This window comes from Drosophila albomicans, chromosome 2R (genome assembly GCF_009650485.2).
Source record: "Drosophila albomicans strain 15112-1751.03 chromosome 2R, ASM965048v2, whole genome shotgun sequence".
In the NCBI taxonomy this organism is placed as follows: Eukaryota; Metazoa; Arthropoda; class Insecta; order Diptera; family Drosophilidae; genus Drosophila; species Drosophila albomicans.
The window spans coordinates 26,875,671-26,893,955 of record NC_047631.2 but is presented as its reverse complement, the minus strand read 5'-3'; the positions used below and the strand labels follow the sequence as shown (position 1 = coordinate 26,893,955).

Genomic DNA, 18,285 nt, shown 5'->3' with positions numbered 1-18,285 from the left:
CGCTCTATATACATATATCTGATATATCCTAGCGCATAAAAAAAGGTGTTCATTTTGACTACACTGTATGTACAAAACTTTGAATATCATCCCTTTGATGGAGGAGAGACTTGATGTACTTGAGAGTACAGTTCGTAATACTTATTTTTCATAAATGTATACTATAGACTTTAAGGCAACCATTTTAAACTGCATAATAAAGCAATTATTATTATAATTAGATAAAGTTTTTGCATTGCATTTTTCTCAAGGTGAACTTCATAATTTTCAGCATTTAAATCTTTTTTAATTTGGTTAATTTACTGTTGTTACCTGATTTAAAGTGGACAAACTGCTTGTGGAGTCTTAAACTTTTGTTATTTTGCAGCGTATTAATCTTAATCAGCACACATTCTAATGATCTTCATATAGTTGCCACGTACTAATAACCCAAAAACTAGTTCGTTTGCCCGGCGTATAAAAAGGCGAGACAACCAAATATAATATTTAAAATTATTTCATCGACGCGGCCTTAAACGTTCAATACGGAACTATTCGAAAGTGAAATTCATAAACTTAAAACTCAAATAGCAGCAGGATACTACATCGAGGACTCTTACTGTCTATTATGATTACGTGGCAATTATGGTGTACTCTATTGTGTGTTTTGTGGTTTTATTTTCTGTGGACACGTCGTCGATATTACAAGTTAATATTTCAAATTCCTGGGCCAGTGGGTTACCCCTTAGTTGGCACAGGATACAAAATGCGCCATAACGAAGGTTGGTGATCATTGAAAGTATGATAAAAACTGTGATTATAATATGCAATCCCTTAGAGGTGCTGCTCACATTCAAACACTATTTGGATAAACATGGTCCGTCGTATTTGTTTTGGTTGGGGCCCCTGCCTTATTTTATCACCACCGATCCCCAATTGATACAGGATATTTTCAACTCACCGCATTGCATTAACAAGGGTTTCGTCTACAAGGCACTTGAAGATGTCGCTGGCCAGGGATTATTCACTGCGAAAGAGCAACTTTGGAGTGTACATCGCAAGTTATTTAATCCAGTCTTTGCCCACAAGATGTTACTCAGCTTTATACCTATCTTCAACGCGGAGACAGCAAATCTGCTCAAGACGGTAGATAAACTGGTGGATTGTGGCGGACACAATATGCTACCAGTGATGCATGGTTTCTCTTTAGACATAACAAGTCGTGAGTGTTTAAAATTCCATTGATTTGTAAGAAAAGCAAAGCTAACCCCTATGTATTATATTTTACTCAACTATAGAAACCACAATGGGAAGTGATGTAAAGTATTGTGAGTACATTCGTACTAACAAATTGATCGAAGCTTTTCAGAGGTAACTACTTTTGCCTGTCTCCAAATCGAATGAATTTACTACTCCTTAGTAGTCTTGCAGATAATGTCACAGCTATAGGCATTTCGCCATGGTTACTTAGTAAAACGGTGCGCATATTACTGGGTAAGGAGGAAGAATACTCTAGAGCAAAGTTGGAGATAAAAGAATTCCTCGAAGAGGTGGTTAAAGTTAACTAAATTTAAGTGAACGATTAAAATAATTTTATTGGTACTTCCAGTTAATCGATTCGAAATTGGCAAAGGGTTCTGAAGCCGCAGACAAGAATATATTTGTAAATATAGCCATTGATATGATGAATCGAGGATTGCTTACCAAAAATGAAGTGATAGATGAATCGATTACCATTGTATTTGCTGCCTTTGAGACAACAGCTAATACGATCACCTACGCACTTATATTGCTCGCCATGTTTCCCGAGTATCAAGAGAAGGCTTTTGAAGAGATTCGCGCATTGTTTCCCAATACAGGAGACTTTGAAGTTACCTACGGCGATACCCAGAATATGGTTTATTTGGATCTAATTATCAATGAATCGATGCGTGTGCTGTCCCCAGGACCACTTGTGGCACGACAGACAACGAAGGAAGTGCGTCTTTCCAATGGAGTTGTTCTTCCTAGAGGAATTCAGATTGCTATAGACATCTTTCACTTGCATCGGGATAAGAATCTCTGGGGAGAAAATGCGGAAACTTTTGATCCCGATCATTTCCTCCCACATAACATGCAGGATAAGCATCCATATTCATTCATTCCTTTTACTAAAGGAATTCGCAATTGTATAGGTACAGTAGGATTTTACAAATTAAATTTACTTTATTAAATTATTGTACTTTTACAGGTTGGAGATATGGTTTAATAGCGATCAAAGTGGCAATGGCAAAATTGCTAAGAAATTATAAATTCTCAACTAGCTTTAAATTTGAAGATCTTCGCTTTTGCGAGCATGTAACTTTGAGTTTAGAGACAGTTCCTTTACTGGAAGTTCAGAGAAGAGATTACTAGTGTATGATTCATCTTAAAAAGTTGATACAATGTACATAATAAAAATAGTTAAATAGCCTTGAACTGACTATTATATATACATACTTATAGAACAATATTTTTCTAATAATATAAAATTGTTTATGAAATGCGAGCGAAGCTGAGGACCACAGCTGCTGGATTTCTTTATAACTTACTATATGTTCTTAAATAAAGCAATTACTTTAATATAATATGTTATGTTTTTCTCAAAGTAAACATGTTTATAATTGGAGAGAAAAAGTTTTCGGAATTTAGGGGTTATACAATTCGGTTCATTTACAGCGTCTACCTGACTTGAATTGGTCAGTCTATTTATGACGTATTAGCCTATTGACTGGTTACTGTTAGCCATTTGGACAAATTAGGGCTGTTTGTATGCAGGCCTATCATCGATAACTCACATTAAAATATACTTGATATGTTGAGGTTCATTGATGTGTACACACCCGCACCTTGTCAATTTCCGAGTCTACACCTCATTTTTTTCTATTTTCAACTGGCCAAGTCACGATTTGCTGCTCCAAAAGCAGTCAGTGCGTCCGCCATATAAAAAGTCGCTGCTAAGAAATATTTCTAATTATTTGATCGTCGCGATTTCATACGTTCGGTTCGGAAGTGAAATATAGTGAATAAAAAACGATTAAATCTCAACTGGATATTTTACACTCTTTGGATTCGAGGACTCTTCCTGTCTATCATGTTGACGTGGCAATTGTGGTGTACTTTATTATGTGTTTTGTGGATTTATTTTTTGTGGTCACGTCGCAGATTCTATCGGTTAATATTTCAAATACCTGGGCCAGTGGGTTATCCCTTAGTTGGCATGGCACACAAGCTGCTCCATAAGGAAGGTTTGTGATCAGTGACGTAATTCAATGTGTGCTAAATAATGTGATATTAATATGAAATGAATTAGATGTACTGCGGGTGTTTAATCACTATTTGGATAAACATGGACCATTCATATTTTCTTGGCTGGGTCCGATACCATTTATAATCGTCAAGGATCCCAAAATTATACAGGATATTTTCAACTCACCGCATTGCCTTAATAAGGGCATCATCTACATGGCAATAGATGATGCCTCTGGCCAAGGATTATTTAGCAAACCAGGTAGGATGAATTCCTACAGAATATTCAGTGAAATTATGTTTAGTCTTACCTAGAGCCCCTTTGGAGTGTGCATCGAAAATTACTGAATCCAGCATTTGGCCACAAGTTGCTGGTTAGTTTTGGACCTATTTTCAATGCAGAGTCTGCATCCCTGTTGAAAACTTTGGAACCATTGGTGGATTGTGGTGAAAAGAACTTGATACCATTGCTGCAGAGTTTTACGTTGAATATAGCAACTCGTGAGTGTTTCAAAAAAAATACTCAAGGAGCATCGGATTATAATTAACGCTGTTATTTTATTCAAGCATAGAAACCACAATGGGAAGTGAAGTGAAGTATAGTGAATACATAAGGAGCAACAAACTGCTCGAAGCTTATCATAGGTATGTACTTTTGAAGCTCACAAAATTGAAAACTTTTACTACGCATTAATAGTCTTTTGGAATCCATGACAGATATGTGTTTTTCACCCTGGTTGCTTAGTAAAACGATTCGTCAACTATTGGGCAGAGAGGAACAATATGCTAAAATCAAGTCACAGATAAGTGATTTCATCAGAAAGGTTGATAAACTCAGAAAACATGTTTAAAGAATTGAACTAATTTAATTAATATTTCTAGATTATAGAATCGAAACTGACAAAGGGTTCTGAAGCTCCGCCACTGCCGGAGGACAAGAATATATTTCTAAATCTAGCTACAGATTTGATGAATCGTGGAATCTTTACCACCCAGGATGTCCAAAACGAATCGAGTACCATTGTATTTGGTGCTTTTGAGACAACAGCTAATACGGTGGCGTACACTTTGATATTGCTTGCCATGTTTCCCGAGTATCAAGAGAAGGCCTTTGAAGAGATTCGCACATTGTTTCCCAATACAGGAGACTTTGAAGTTACTTACGGCGATACCCAGAATATGACTTATATGGATCTTATACTCAATGAGTCAATGCGAGTCTTGACTCCAGTTCCAATTGTCGCGCGACAGACAATGCAGGATGTGCAACTTTCCAATGGCATTGTTTTACCAAAAGGAGTACAAATCGGTATAGACATCTTTCACCTGCATCGCGATAAGAATATTTGGGGGGAAAATGCGGAAACTTTTGACCCAGAACATTTTCTTCCCCATCATATGCAGGATAAGCATCCGTATTCGTTCATTCCCTTCACAAAGGGAATACGAAATTGTATAGGTAGAACTAAATTCATTATATAAAAATATTTAATTAATTTAATTATTATACATTTACAGGTTGGCGATATGCCTTATTATCGTCAAAAATAACATTGGCCAAATTGCTGAGGAATTACAAATTCTCGACCAGCTTCAAATTTGAAGATCTTGACTTTGTTGAGGATATAACTTTGAAATTAAGGAAAGTGCCCTTGCTGGAAGTACAAAAGCGATAGTATAAAGCGATATTTACAGATTTATTTAATAAAATTTATTGTCTACATTTACTTAATATTATTGAAACGTATGATAAATATACTTGACGGACAGACAAAGGGTTTTTGTTAAGAAACAGTCCGTGTATGGTATATTTTCAACGTAACAAATATTATAAATATACTGCTTGGTACAATGAATTATATATTTGGTTCATATATTAATTTATTTCAAATTAAACAAATTTTGTATCAATACTGCAATTTTTTAAGAACAACAAAAGTTTCACGAAGTCAAATATTATAATATATTTTTAATGCAAAAAATTACGTAAAAAATGAAATATATATATAAAAATTAAAATTTAAAATTGCTACTACTAACATACTATCACAGCTAGTAAATATTTATATATCATATCATGGACTAATAATGGAGCGACAAAATTTGACTGAATTTATAATAATTTAAATAGGAAACTGGATTTTAATTGGCCAACTTTTTGAAATCTCAAATTTAGCATAGTTTTTTGACCTTCTCATACGTCGTCTATTTTCGATTATTCGCAAATTTTGTTATTGTTTTTGTTTTTAGTGACATTCCTTTGGCGAATTCAGAATTTAGCTCATTAAAAAAAATTAAATTATTTTATTAAAATGTTGTAACTTACTGGTTGAAGATATGTATGCCTTATTATCGTCAAAAATAACATTAGCCAAATGGCTGAGGAATTACAAGTCCTCGACCAGATTTGAAGATCTTGACTTTCTTGAGGACATAACTTTGAAATTTAGGAAAATGCCCTTGTTGGATGTGCAAAAACGAGATTAATAGGCATAATACCCTTGTCACCATTTCTGTATGTAAAGGGCATAGTCTGTAAGATATACCCTCAACATATTTAAAATACAAATAAAAAAATAAAGTAAAAATATAAAAAATATGTCGAATTTATATTTGAAATATACTGAAAACATACATACATTACATTTATGCTTGGTATATTGTATTCAAACTCTGCTAATTAATGGGGTCGGAGAATTACGCTTATACTTTTACATTTCCAGTTGCCTACTTTATACTTGTATCCAATGTACATATATCAAATAAAATCCTATAAAAAAGAACTACATTTTTAATACAATAATTAAAAATCGACTGCCAAATAAAGAAACTTCTTTTATACATATTTAGTAAATATTTATATGGATATATTATTATTATATACTTCAAAGTGAACTTATTCATATTTAGGCATTCGTTCATTTTCGATTATTTGCCAAATTTGTTGTTGTTTAGTGATACTCCAATTCAAGATTTGCCTCTCCCAAACCAGTAATATAGACCGGCATATAAAAAGACATTGTTCCCAATTTCGTAGTCATTTTGTTGTAGCGAACTCAAACGCTCGGTTCGGAAGTGAATTAAAAAAAATAAAATCAAATCCATCTCAACCGGATATTCTGTGTACTCAAGGATTTTTTCTTCCTATCATGTTGACGTGGCAATTATGGTGTACCTTATTGTGTATTTTGTGGTTCTATTTTCTATGGTCACGTCGCAGATTCTATCGGCTAATATTCCAAATACCTGGGCCACTGGGTTATCCCTTAGTTGGCATGGCACACAAGCTGTTAAATAAGGAAGGTTGGTGATCAGTGGTTTATCTTAACGTGTAATAAAATATGTGATTTTTATGCAAAATACATTAGATGTGCTACCCGTATTTAAACATTATTTGGATAAACATGGATCTCTCGTATTTTCTTGGCTGGGTCCCATGCCATTTGTGCTCGCTAGTGATCCTCAACTGGCACAGGAGATTTTGAACTCACAGTATTGCGTTGACAAGTGTCTTATCTACAAGGCAATCGATGATGCCTCTGGCCGAGGTTTATTCAGTTTGAAAGGTACAATAATTATCTACAGAAAATGAAGTGGATTTATATTTAGTCTTGCACAGAGCCTCATTGGAGTGCACATCGGAGATTGATAAATCCAGCGTTTGCACTTAAAGTACTTCAGAGTTTTTTGCCTATTTTCAACGCCGAGACAACATCCTTGCTCAAGGTGGTAGATCCATTAGTGGATTGTGGTGAACAGAACTTAATACCATTGATGCGAAGCTTGGCCTTGAATATTTCTACTCGTAAGTGCTTCGAATTGAATCTTCAAAATAAAGGAGCATAATGTTATTTGATTCAAGTACAGAAACCACAATGGGCAGTGAAGTTAATTGTAGTGAGAACATTAAAAACATCAAACTACTCGAAGCTTATCGTAGGTAAGAACGTTGTCGGAATCGAATACATTTAATACTCTTTAATAGTCTTTTGGAAACCATGACAGATATGTGCCTTTCGCCCTGGCTATTCAGTAGAACAGTGCGTCAACTACTGGGTAGGGAGAAGAAATATGCTAAGGCCAAGTCGCAGATAAACGGATTCCTCTTCAAGGTGATTGGACTCAACAAACCTATGAGATTAATTTAAACAATTTGATTGGCTTTGATCTAGTTAATCGAATCGAAATTGGCAAAGGGTTCTGAAGCTCATCTAGAAACAGAGGAGGACACGAATATATTTCTAAACCTAGCCACTGATTTGGTACATCGTGGAATCTTTACCAAACAGCAGGTAAAAAATCATTCGGCTAACATTGTATTTGCCGCATTTGAGACAACAGCTAATACGGTAGTCTACACACTGATATTACTCGCCATGTTTCCCGAGTATCAAGAGAAGGCGTTTCAAGAGCTTCGCTCATTATTTCCAAACACGGGAGACTTTGAAGTTACTTACAGCGATACCCAGAATATGGTTTATTTAGATTTAATTATGAATGAATCGATGCGAGTCTTGGCTCCAGTTCCAATTATAGCACGGCAAACTATGCAGGATGTACGTCTTTCCAATGGAGTTGTTATACCAAAAGGTGTTCAGATTGCTGTGGACATATTTCACTTGCATCGCGATAAGAAAGTTTGGGGAGAAAATGCGGAAACCTTCAATCCAGATCATTTCCTGCCCATTCACATGCAGGATAGGCATCCTTATTCGTTCATACCCTTCACAAAGGGAATACGCAACTGCATAGGTATGTTAGATTTAATAAATTGATTTAACTCGATTTAATTATTGTACTTTTACAGGTTGGAGATATGCTTTAATATCGATCAAAGTGATTTTGGCGAAATTGCTGAGGAATTATAAATTCTCGACCAGCTTTAAATTCGAAGATTTCGAATTTGTTGAGGGTATAACTTTGGAGTTTAAGACTGTGCCCTTATTGGAAATTCAACGAAGAAATTGCTAGTGTGATATTTCTACTTGTATTCATCACGCCTATTCAAAAGATTTTCTTAATCACATTCGTTTCAATTATTAATTATACAAGCACATATATATGATTTTTAATGTTCTTCTTTTTGAATAATAACAGATTTAATCTTGGTAATCCTTTTTTTTTACTTTTGCTCAATAGCGTTTATCAATGTTTTGTCTGCTAACTGACAAGTTAAATTGTTATAGATATATACATACATATTAAATTTAACTTACTGTCAACGTATTAATTATATTTCTGCTGTTGTCTGTTGCTCTTCAATAGCTTGCATTCATCCCAGTAACTTGTCTCTGACTAAAACTGGTATCTCATCTCATTTAGATTTGTTTGAGCGTATTTACAAAGCTCTAAATCTAAATATATTATTTAGTATTGGTTGTTGTTGGTAAGACACATCTTAATAAATATTCAGTCTTTTATTGTCTGTGTCAATATGAAATTCTTTAATATCACCTTTTTTTGGTAAGCAAACTTTTGATTTCAATATTCTAATTAGAAATTTGCATACGAGGCTATACATAGTATGTCTACATTTATTTTTAGCTTATTTTAGGTATTCGCTTCATATTCATTTATTCAGACCGTTTACAAAATTTTTAAAATAATGAATTATTTATTAGATTATAAGAGTCAATAATTGAACTTTAATTTGAGAAAGATCTGGTTTTAGAAACCGATTGAATTTTAAATAATGCACAACTGTGTTAACTACATAATTTAAGTTGTTTATATTTCTAAGTACTATGCAATTTTCTTTGTTTGCATAGATGAATGAATAAACACCCATTATCTTACTGGCTTTCGTCATCTCAAAATATAATATGTCATTATCATTATCATTATCATTAAATAAATAAAGCGTTTATATGGTTAATTTATTACCATCGTCCGATACAACTGATAATCAATTTAATTGATAACTGGATTAATTAGCATCTTATAAGATCGTTTTCTGATATAATGAATTCAGATCGATTATTATTTTATTATAAATAGAGTTAATAAATTTCAAAGTTTAAAGTTCCGCCAAGTTATCACTAGAAACAAGCGATCTTGTAAGGAATACGAGCAATTTCTTAGTCTGAGATGTCTAAAATACGACTACAGCTTTTCGTTTTTATACCCGCTACCCATAGGGTAGAAGGGAATTATAACTTTGTACCGGCAGAAAACATAACGTTCGTGCAAACATAACAAATGCTGTCGAAAATTATAGCTCTATCTATTTTTGTTTCAGAGATCCAGTGATTCATACGGACAGACGGGCATGGCTAGATCGTCTCGGCTGTTGACGCTGATCAAGAATATATATACTTTATAGGGTCTGAGATGCCTCCTTCTACCTCTTACTTACATTTCCATTATAATACCCTTCTACCCTATGGGTAGCGGGCATACCTACGTCATTTAAAATTTTTCTGTATTTTTTTTTAGTATTTATATGAATTAGTTTTATACTTATTATATATTAGTGTCATGATTGATTTCCGAGTATTTTTTAATTGTTCGTTTGCATTATAAGTCAGGGCTCGGCATATAAAACGATACTGATCAGTAACATTTATAATCATTGTCTATTCACGATTTGAAATGTTCGGTTCGTTACGAGAATTAAAATAATTAGAGAAAACGGTCAAATCTTATCAGGATAATCACAAATTTATCAAGAATTCTTCCCATTATGTTCACGTGGCAGTTATGGTGCACTTTATTCTGTGTTTTGTGGTTGTATTTTCTGTGGACAATACCTTATAATACCTGGACCAATTGGTTATCCTTTAATAGGGAAGGTTGGTGATTGTTAGCATTATTTAAAGTGTGATAAAAACTCTGATTTTAAAATGAAATGCCTTAGATGTGCTGGAGACATTGAAGAACTTTTTGGATATCATTCCATCATATCATATCCACATTCTATGTGGTAAAAATTCCACGATTCTTCAAATCAGTAATCGTGGAATTTTTACCACACAGAATGTGGAAGATCATTCTGCTCACATTGTATTTGCCGCATTTGAATACAGTGGCCTATACACTGATGTTGCTCGCCATGTTTCCCGAGTATCAAGAGAAGGCTTTTGAAGAGTTTTGTGCATTCTTTCCCAAGTCGGGAGATTTTGATGTTAGCTACAGTGATATTAAGAATCTGGTTTATTTGGATTTAATTCTTAATGAATCAATGCGACTTCTGACACCAGTTCCAATGGTTGCACGACAGACCATGCGCGACGAATGGAATTTTTATTCCAAAAGGAGTTCAGATTGCAATCGACATCTTTCACTTGCATCGGGATAAGAAAATATGGGGAGCAAATGCGGAAACATTTGATCCCGAACATTTTCTGCCGCATAACATGCAGGACAAGCATCCCTATTTGTTCATACCTTTAACTAAGGGAATACGCAATTGCATAGGTTTGTTTTAGTTCAATATATAATAAAATGAAATTAACTTAATTTAAATATTTGCCAATTTACAGGCTGGAGACATGCTGAAATATCGATCAAAATTTTATTGGCGAAATTGATGAGCACATATAAATTCTAACCAGTTTTAAATTTGAAGATCTTGATTTTGTCGAGGATATTACTTTGAATTTTAAGACCGTACCTTTGGTGGATATTCAAAAAAGAGATTGTTAGTATTACGCTTCATCACTTAAGTATTATATGTATGGCCATGTTTCTTTGTAAATGTTTATAAAAAAATCGAAACACAAACAACAGATTAGATTATTAAATTGATTTGTTTATTTTTAAATTTATATTGCACCTTGAGTTTAAACAGCAATTAGAAAATATCTCTTCATGTTAATGCGTAAAGTGGCTACATTGCTTTAGTGACTATCTATCTAGACTTGACTACTTGCACCTATCATACAAACTGGTTATTGGGACCTGTTACAGAAATTATACTTGTAATGTTGTGGCTCGTTTTTGCATTTAGCAACATTGTACTGACCTAGTCACAGTCCGGCATATAAAAAGACGCTGATAGCAAATATTAGAAATCATTTTAAAATCGCGATTTTGAACGTGCGCTTGAGCTCCGCAGTGAATAAAAAATATTAGGCGACTTAATCTCAAAATTTAACCGGATACCTTGCATTTTATCAAGGATTCTTTTTGCCAAACATGTTGTCCTGGCAATTATGGTGTACTTCTTTATTTCTTTTGTGGGTCATTTTTTTGTGGACACGACGCAAATTATATAGTTTAATGCTTCAAATACCAGGGCCAGTTGGCTATCCCCTAATTGGCATAGTGCACAAGATCCGCCATAAGGAAGGTTGGTGATCAATGATTTATTTTAAAAGGTGTTAAATATTGTAATTTTGTATTAAATGCCTTAGATGTACTTCCTGTGCTCAAACACTATTTGGATAAATACGGCTCATTCGTATTGACTTGGCTTGGTCCCATGCCATTTTTGATTGTTGCCGATCCCCAATTAACACAAGATGTCTTGAACTCGCCGCATTGCGTTAACAAGGGCAGTTTCTATAAAGTAGTCGAAGAGGTTGCCGGCCTTGGATTATTCAGCATGAAAGGTACAGTAATTTGCTACTGAAATATGAAATAAAATTATTTTAAGTCTTATCCAGAGCCTCATTGGAGTGCGTATCGGAAGTTGTTTAATCCGGCTTTTAGCCACAAGATGATACTCAGCTTTATATCTATTTTTAACTCAGAGGCAGCATTTTTGCTGAAGACTGTAGATAAATCGGTGGATTGTGGGGGACAGAACTTAAAACCATTGATGGAAGATTTTTCTTTGAGCATAGCGAGTCGTAAGTACATTTTTTTGTAAGTATAGCAAAATGAACCCACATATTTTTACAGAAACTATACTGGGAGGAGATGAGCACATTAGAAGCAATAATTTGATCGAAGCTTTCCATGGGTAAGAACTTTTGTCTCTGTACAGAGTGAACGAACTTACTACGATTCAATAGTATTGTGAAATCCATAACAGATATGGGCCTTTCGCCCTGGTTAATAAGTGAAACGATGAGGAAACTACTGGGCAAGGAAGAACAATTCTCTAAAGCCAAGTCGCAGATAAGTGGGTTCCTCGTAAAGGTCGTTAGAGGAAAACATGAGTTAACAATTTAACTAATATAATTCTTATTTCTAGTTTATCGATTCAAAATTGACAAAGGGTTCTACAGCGCCGGAAGACGATATACTTATAAATCTAGGCATTGATATGATGAATCGTGGAATGCTTACCAAAGAGGACTTGCAAAGCCAATTAGGTATCATATTATTTGCTGCATTTGAGACTTCAGCTAACACGGTGGTCTACACACTGATGTTGCTTGCTATGTTTCCCGAGTATCAAGAAAAGGCGTTTCAAGAGCTTCGCTCATTATTTCCTAATCCGGGAGACTTCGACATTACTTATGCCGATACCCAGAATATGGGTTATATGGATCTCGTTCTTAATGAATCGATGCGTCTCTTGGCCCCAGTTCCAATTATCGCAAGACAGACTATGCAGGATGTACGTCTTTCGAATGGAATTGTTATTCCCAAAGGAGTGCAAATTGGTATAGACATATTTCACTTGCATCGCGATAAGAAAATTTGGGGGGAAAATGCGGAAGCATTTAATCCCGAACATTTCCTGCCCCATAACATGCAGGACAAGCATCCCTATTCATTCATACCCTTCACGAAGGGAATACGTAACTGTATAGGTAAAGCTGGATTTAAAAAGTAAATTTACATTTTTTAATTATTGAAAATTCGCAGGTTGGAGATACGCTTTAGTATCCATCAAACTTACATTAGCGAAATTGTTGAGAAATTATAAGTTCTCGACCAAGTTTAAATTTGAAGATCTTGACTTTTTTGAGGATTTAACTTTGGGGTTGAAGACCGTACCCTTGCTGGAAATTCAAAGAAGAGATTGCTAATGTAATATGCCATTAATTATTTAATATTATTCAAATTCGATGTACAAAAGGTAGATCAGCTATCGATATTATGAATCAACAGTTCAAATGTTCCAAGGAACACAGTGAGACCTTAAACGACATAATACACTTTTTGGTATATAAATACTAAAAAATATTTGCTGTACAACTTTCAATCAATTTTGCTTTGCCTATGAAATTTCACTAGGTTGCAATTTCACAAGTTTACAGAACAGAACAGTTGATTAATTCATAAAATTTGTAAATAAATTAGTATATTTACTTTGTTTTAAATAATTAAATAATATGTACAATTCAAATACATTTATTGGTGCAAAGAAAATATCGAATACTGCCCAAGAAATAAACAATTCCAAAAACATCGATATATCATTAGTATCGATAGTGGCACGTCGATGTGACTCCATCGCTACCGCTATGGCGCTGACAGATGTCTTGGAATTAAATAAAACCGAATTATTTACGAAAATACGCAATGGCCTGCCAATTGTGCCGCAAACGCAAAATCTACTCGACTGTAAGGATGATCTGCTCTACGCTTGGGACTCAAATGAATCCTGCTTGTTGGTGACAAATTGGCGCGTCGCGCAACTGCAACCGGAATCAAAGAGTGCCGGCAAACAACTCGTCAGCTATCAGACGCTAATACCATCGAACACTGTTGGCCTGTACGTCGATCGTGTTGTGGTCTCCAATGAAGGCTCCCTGGTGGCGTTGAGTGGACCACAAGGCGTCTCCATATTGGAGGTGCCTCGCCGCAGTGGGCCCAATGGTAACTTTATGGATGGCAAGGCGAAAATCACGTGTCGCACATACAGTTTAGATGCCTTGTTGTTTCAAAACAATCCGCAACTGGAAGTTCGCCAAGTGCGTTGGCATCCGGATTCCGTCTCGGACTCCACGCTTCTTGTGCTGTTCTCAAACAACACTATTCGTGTGTACAATCACACCAAGCTACGTCATGTGTGGAAAGTTGGACCGCATACAGTGAAAACGGGTGCAAATACTTCGCTCTCGGACTTTGGTGAACTCTCAGTTGATTTTGATATTGCGCCAGCTGTCAAGTCACGCAATGAAGCCAGCAACGTACTCTCAACCACCACAAACAGCTTGAACCAAAGCAACAAAACACTCGCGGCCGCAAAAGCCAAGAAGGAAAGAGTCGAGTGGCCCATTGTCATATTGCGAGAGAATGGCAACATCTACATTTTGCTAGCCGGCATCGATTCGGAGGTGACACGCCTGCAAGGACCTATAACCATATCACCCCAAACTAGTGCCAACTACGGTCTGGAATCGTGTGCTCTATTGATTATACCATCATTGCCACCAACTGTAATCATTGCCGAGTCAACTGGCAAGCTGCATCATGCGTTGCTATTGGAGGCTGAGACCACAGAGCACTATTTGAACGAAGTGGACGATGGCTTGCTTATTGAACCCTCCGAGTGGACACTCCATGTCACGGAGACGGTTGAGCTAGAATTGGGCCTTTCCTCGAGCGCGGCCAATGGAACCAGCGAGACTTATAACTGTCCAATGTACTTGAAGCGTGATCTTATCAACGAGATGCGTTATTTTGCCTACCATAATGCGGGATTGCATATTATCACTGTCAACTTTATAGCCGAGTTGCAACGTTTCCTGGACAGTGAGGCCGCAGACAATCAACTGGCTTTGGCGTCGGCCTCAAGCGCCGAATACATATTGTGCACCAAGTTTGATTCAAGTGATCGCATTAATGCCGTCTTTGGCATTGCATTGCTGCAGATGCCCGCCGGACTTGTGTTGTTGCTGAGCAGCGGCCAGGTGATCAGTCTCAAGCTGGTCATCGATGCCCAATTGCTCATGACACCCAAGGATCAGACTTTGCGCAAAGTCACGGATGCTGTCCTGGAGCAACAGGGCATGGGTCCATCGTTTGTGGATACCATTAAGGGATTGCTGCAGCGCAGCGTCAGTCAGCCCATATTGGCCAACAAATTGAATGCATCATCGGCTCACGAGCGCTACGAGTTGCTTAATCAATCCATTGAAGTGTTGCGTTCCCAATATCTTAAGCGCCATGAGCTGGTGCGCGCTGAATTCGCCAAGCGCATCAATTGCATTAAGCTGCAGAAGAAACAGCAGCTGGATGAGATAAAGAGTCTGGAGCATGAGCGCGAAATTATCAGTGAGCGTGCTCACAAACTGGCCGAACGTTTCGAGGAGATCAGCGACAATCAGGAGCTTCTTGTACGCCGTTGCCAGAAGCTAATGCAGGAGGCCAACACTACGCTGCCCAACAATGTGGTGGCGGAACGTGAATTTACGCTTGAGGTGGCACGCATCAATAAGGCCACCAAGAGCCTGGCAGCTGCCTTGGATACAGCCAAAAAGACGTCGAACAAACAGCGCTATCATATTGGCAAGTCGCAGGAGAGCGGCAAGAGCAGTACGTATGAGCTGCCCGAGAAACAGCAACGCACCATAACCGATGTCTTAACTCAGTTGTCCAGCGAAATTGATCGTCAAATTGCCGATATCAAGCGAATGAATAAGATTGTGGGCACATAATGTGCCGAAAACATAAAAAAAATGTGTATCGTATGTATTGATTCTTTATAACACAAATAATTAAAATCTATGTTTAATTCATGTTGTCGAAACTGAAACGAAAAATATTATACGATTGTGTTTGTTTTCATAATCTTTTTGGCTGAGCTTGCAAAACTTAAATCGAGCTATACATAGAAATCCGCTGTCAACAAGTACGAAATATGACGATAATTGTGCGGAATAAACAAAAAACAAGCTTAATTGAATTGAGGTTTTGTCATTTGAATACCCTGAAACTGTGAAGCTAAGCAGGATTATCTTTTTAATTAGTGTTTTTTTTATTGTAATGATATGCATATAAGATGTCTGCTTCCTAACTTGATAGAACTTATAAATGCTTTCACTTTTAGGAACCTAGGAACCTTGTGTATTTTAAATGCATTGTTTTTACTTCTTTCTGGCTGCCTTGAGAGTCTATGCTTCGCCTTCCTTATAGTACTAGTGTAATATAGTATAGACATGCGTTATATAGACACTTTAGTACCTTTCGTAGCCATTGAACTCATGTGTTTTGTGTGGTCGCAATCGATTCATTTATTCACATATCTAATGAGTCGTGTTAAGTAAATGCTTATGTAGGCAAGTTTTGAAATCGTTTTTTGCGTTTCAGTCACTTTCTGTCGGGGTCTGTCTACAGTTTTGAAGTAAAATTAAGTGAAGTCTCGATGTCGTCGCGTTCAGCAGCAGCTGTCCAAAATGGCTTCATTACTGCTCTTCCGATTAATTTTGTTGTGCACGCGATTGTCCCACTTCATTAAGACCAAGTCTCCGTTTGTGATTGAGGCTCTGATGGTGACACTGTGCTTTAGTGCCATTATCAGCAAATATATGTTGCTGACGTAATGCGACACGAGAGCAAACGGAAATACTATATATAAAATGTGAATAATAAATGATAAATCGAGATGTTTCTCTAAAATAATAATAATTGTATATTGTGCAATAGTGGAAACTTAAACTCTAGGCTTCTCAATCAAATGTATATAGAATGCGGGATTCTGGACCACAGTCATTTCCTTGAAGTCACCATACAGCTTGTGCTTGGCCTGGCTGCCGAAGATCTCATTCAGGATCTCTGTGAAACGCTTCAGTTCGTGGGGATAATAGGAGAGACGGAATTCGCTGGCCAGCTTATTGCCTTCGATCTGATAGTCCATGGAGACCAAAGCTGGTTTGCCGCAATAGAACAGAACGGATGTTTTGATGTCCGCCGTATGACTCGTCTAAAAAAAGTTGAAAAAAACAAACAAACAAACATTTAATTTTGGATTCTGCAAGTCATGGGAATAGTTTTACGCTTGTGCCAGAATCGAAGATTAGAGATGTTGTGAGATTTTGTAAATGAAAGCAATTTGCTTTTTGTTATCAGTGCTTTGATGATGACTTGTTGTTTCTACTCGTAAGTCAATGGGAAGTGTCGTTCAATTGTTTTTAATTAATGTGAATAATCTCATACTATTCTGGAAGCGATGACTTTCAACTTACGTTGTAATAGATGCTCTTGGCAGGTGTTGCTCCAGTTTCCAGGATGTTATCATAGTTGCGATGATCGATGAGCAGAATGCCGCCTGGCTTGAGGCACTTTTCAAAGTTCTTGATGGCCTGCTTGTGCTCACGCTGATCCCCAGAGGCATCCATCAAATGGGCAAAGGAGTTGCCCAGGCAAATGACGGCATCGAAACCGGTGCCGATCTCTTCCTGTATGTCATCATACAGCGACAGCCAGTTGGCCTCCTCAATGGCTATAAGGGGGAGAGGAAACAAGGATTAGTCACACCTGTAAAAAACTTCTTTATTTATGTTAATAACTTACTCCATTGGTCAAAGGCGCTTTCCTTGCGGCGATTCCAGCGCTCCTTAAGTGCATATTTCAACATCTTGTCGGACGCATCCACAGAGGTCACTTCAAAGCCTTCCTCCAGCAGCATTATGGAGTCGACTCTGCAAAGGATGGTCCATGATTTCACTGACAAAATGTGAGATCATGTGTTTAATGCTTACCCCGTGCCACATGCCACATCCAGGATGCGCTTGCAGCCCTTTTGGCGCAGCAACTCGACCAGGAAATTCTTGTAGTTGTCCGTGCGCGAGTTTTTGTCCCCGATGAAGATCTCCCAGACCTTAGCAGCCTTGCCATCGGCATACTGATCCCTCACTCCTTCGGCTGAGATACCCTCGGAACGGGTCACAAAAACACTATCGGCGGATGAGGTGGTCATTTCACAGGCTCTATGTCACTTTGGCACTTTAGCACTCGGCAGCAGATCCAATTCGAATAATTTTTCGTTTCGCATCCACTTCCCATTTTGACTCATTCCCCAACAGCTGGGCAACACACACACAGACTCACACATACTCAAGCGTAATCTTATCACTCTCCCGTCTATTTTGACCTGGGACAGCGGGGGCTTCAGCTAAAGCATACGACGCCTAGCGCCAACATCTGCTGCAAATTGTACACGTTTCGCTTTTTCGATGTGGCTGTTGTTGTTGTTGT

General features: G+C 37.0%; 7 protein-coding genes across 7 annotated transcripts; 6 read left to right on the top strand and 1 right to left on the bottom strand.

Annotated features, from left to right (window-relative positions):
• Positions 1 to 561: 561 nt before the first annotated feature.
• LOC117574240 (probable cytochrome P450 313a4) lies at positions 562 to 2,539 on the top strand. Its single transcript, XM_034257954.2, has 6 exons — positions 562 to 761; positions 818 to 1,201; positions 1,278 to 1,350; positions 1,403 to 1,529; positions 1,589 to 2,153; positions 2,210 to 2,539. The coding sequence occupies exons 1-6, from the start codon at positions 608 to 610 to the stop codon at positions 2,371 to 2,373; spliced, it is 1,467 nt and encodes a 488-aa protein (XP_034113845.1). The 5' UTR covers positions 562 to 607; the 3' UTR covers positions 2,374 to 2,539.
• A 217-nt stretch (positions 2,540 to 2,756) lies between these two features.
• On the top strand, positions 2,757 to 5,890 carry LOC117574786 (probable cytochrome P450 313a4). The gene is made up of 7 exons (XM_034258742.2): positions 2,757 to 3,245; positions 3,311 to 3,508; positions 3,562 to 3,747; positions 3,819 to 3,891; positions 3,944 to 4,070; positions 4,129 to 4,705; positions 4,765 to 5,890. Exons 1-7 carry the CDS (start codon positions 3,092 to 3,094, stop codon positions 4,920 to 4,922), a joined length of 1,473 nt encoding a protein of 490 aa, XP_034114633.1. The 5' UTR covers positions 2,757 to 3,091; the 3' UTR covers positions 4,923 to 5,890.
• Positions 5,891 to 6,300: 410 nt separating this feature from the next.
• Positions 6,301 to 13,445, top strand: LOC117574315 (uncharacterized). The gene is made up of 15 exons (XM_052006893.1): positions 6,301 to 6,549; positions 6,615 to 6,812; positions 6,866 to 7,051; positions 7,114 to 7,186; positions 7,232 to 7,358; positions 7,419 to 7,998; positions 8,054 to 8,216; positions 9,944 to 10,037; positions 11,353 to 11,536; positions 11,601 to 11,798; positions 11,853 to 12,038; positions 12,091 to 12,151; positions 12,204 to 12,330; positions 12,386 to 12,950; positions 13,006 to 13,445. Exons 1-15 carry the CDS (start codon positions 6,396 to 6,398, stop codon positions 13,167 to 13,169), a joined length of 3,060 nt encoding a protein of 1,019 aa, XP_051862853.1. The 5' UTR covers positions 6,301 to 6,395; the 3' UTR covers positions 13,170 to 13,445.
• Positions 9,770 to 10,583, top strand: LOC127565962 (probable cytochrome P450 313a4). Its single transcript, XM_052006953.1, has one exon. The coding sequence runs from the start codon at positions 10,223 to 10,225 to the stop codon at positions 10,541 to 10,543; it is 321 nt and encodes a 106-aa protein (XP_051862913.1). The 5' UTR covers positions 9,770 to 10,222; the 3' UTR covers positions 10,544 to 10,583.
• Positions 13,446 to 13,521: 76 nt separating the features above from the next.
• Positions 13,522 to 15,856, top strand: LOC117574313 (nuclear pore complex protein Nup88). The gene has a single exon (XM_034258123.2). It carries the CDS (start codon positions 13,608 to 13,610, stop codon positions 15,744 to 15,746), a length of 2,139 nt encoding a protein of 712 aa, XP_034114014.1. The 5' UTR covers positions 13,522 to 13,607; the 3' UTR covers positions 15,747 to 15,856.
• A 362-nt stretch (positions 15,857 to 16,218) lies between these two features.
• Positions 16,219 to 16,981, top strand: LOC117574409 (uncharacterized). The gene has a single exon (XM_034258246.2). It carries the CDS (start codon positions 16,485 to 16,487, stop codon positions 16,629 to 16,631), a length of 147 nt encoding a protein of 48 aa, XP_034114137.1. The 5' UTR covers positions 16,219 to 16,484; the 3' UTR covers positions 16,632 to 16,981.
• LOC117574316 (glycine N-methyltransferase) lies at positions 16,697 to 18,007 on the bottom strand. Its single transcript, XM_034258128.2, has 4 exons — positions 17,790 to 18,007; positions 17,602 to 17,729; positions 17,274 to 17,530; positions 16,697 to 17,011 (listed from the first exon to the last, which is right to left on the bottom strand). The coding sequence occupies exons 1-4, from the start codon at positions 18,005 to 18,007 to the stop codon at positions 16,742 to 16,744; spliced, it is 873 nt and encodes a 290-aa protein (XP_034114019.1). The 3' UTR covers positions 16,697 to 16,741.
• Between the last annotated feature and the right edge of the window lie 278 nt (positions 18,008 to 18,285).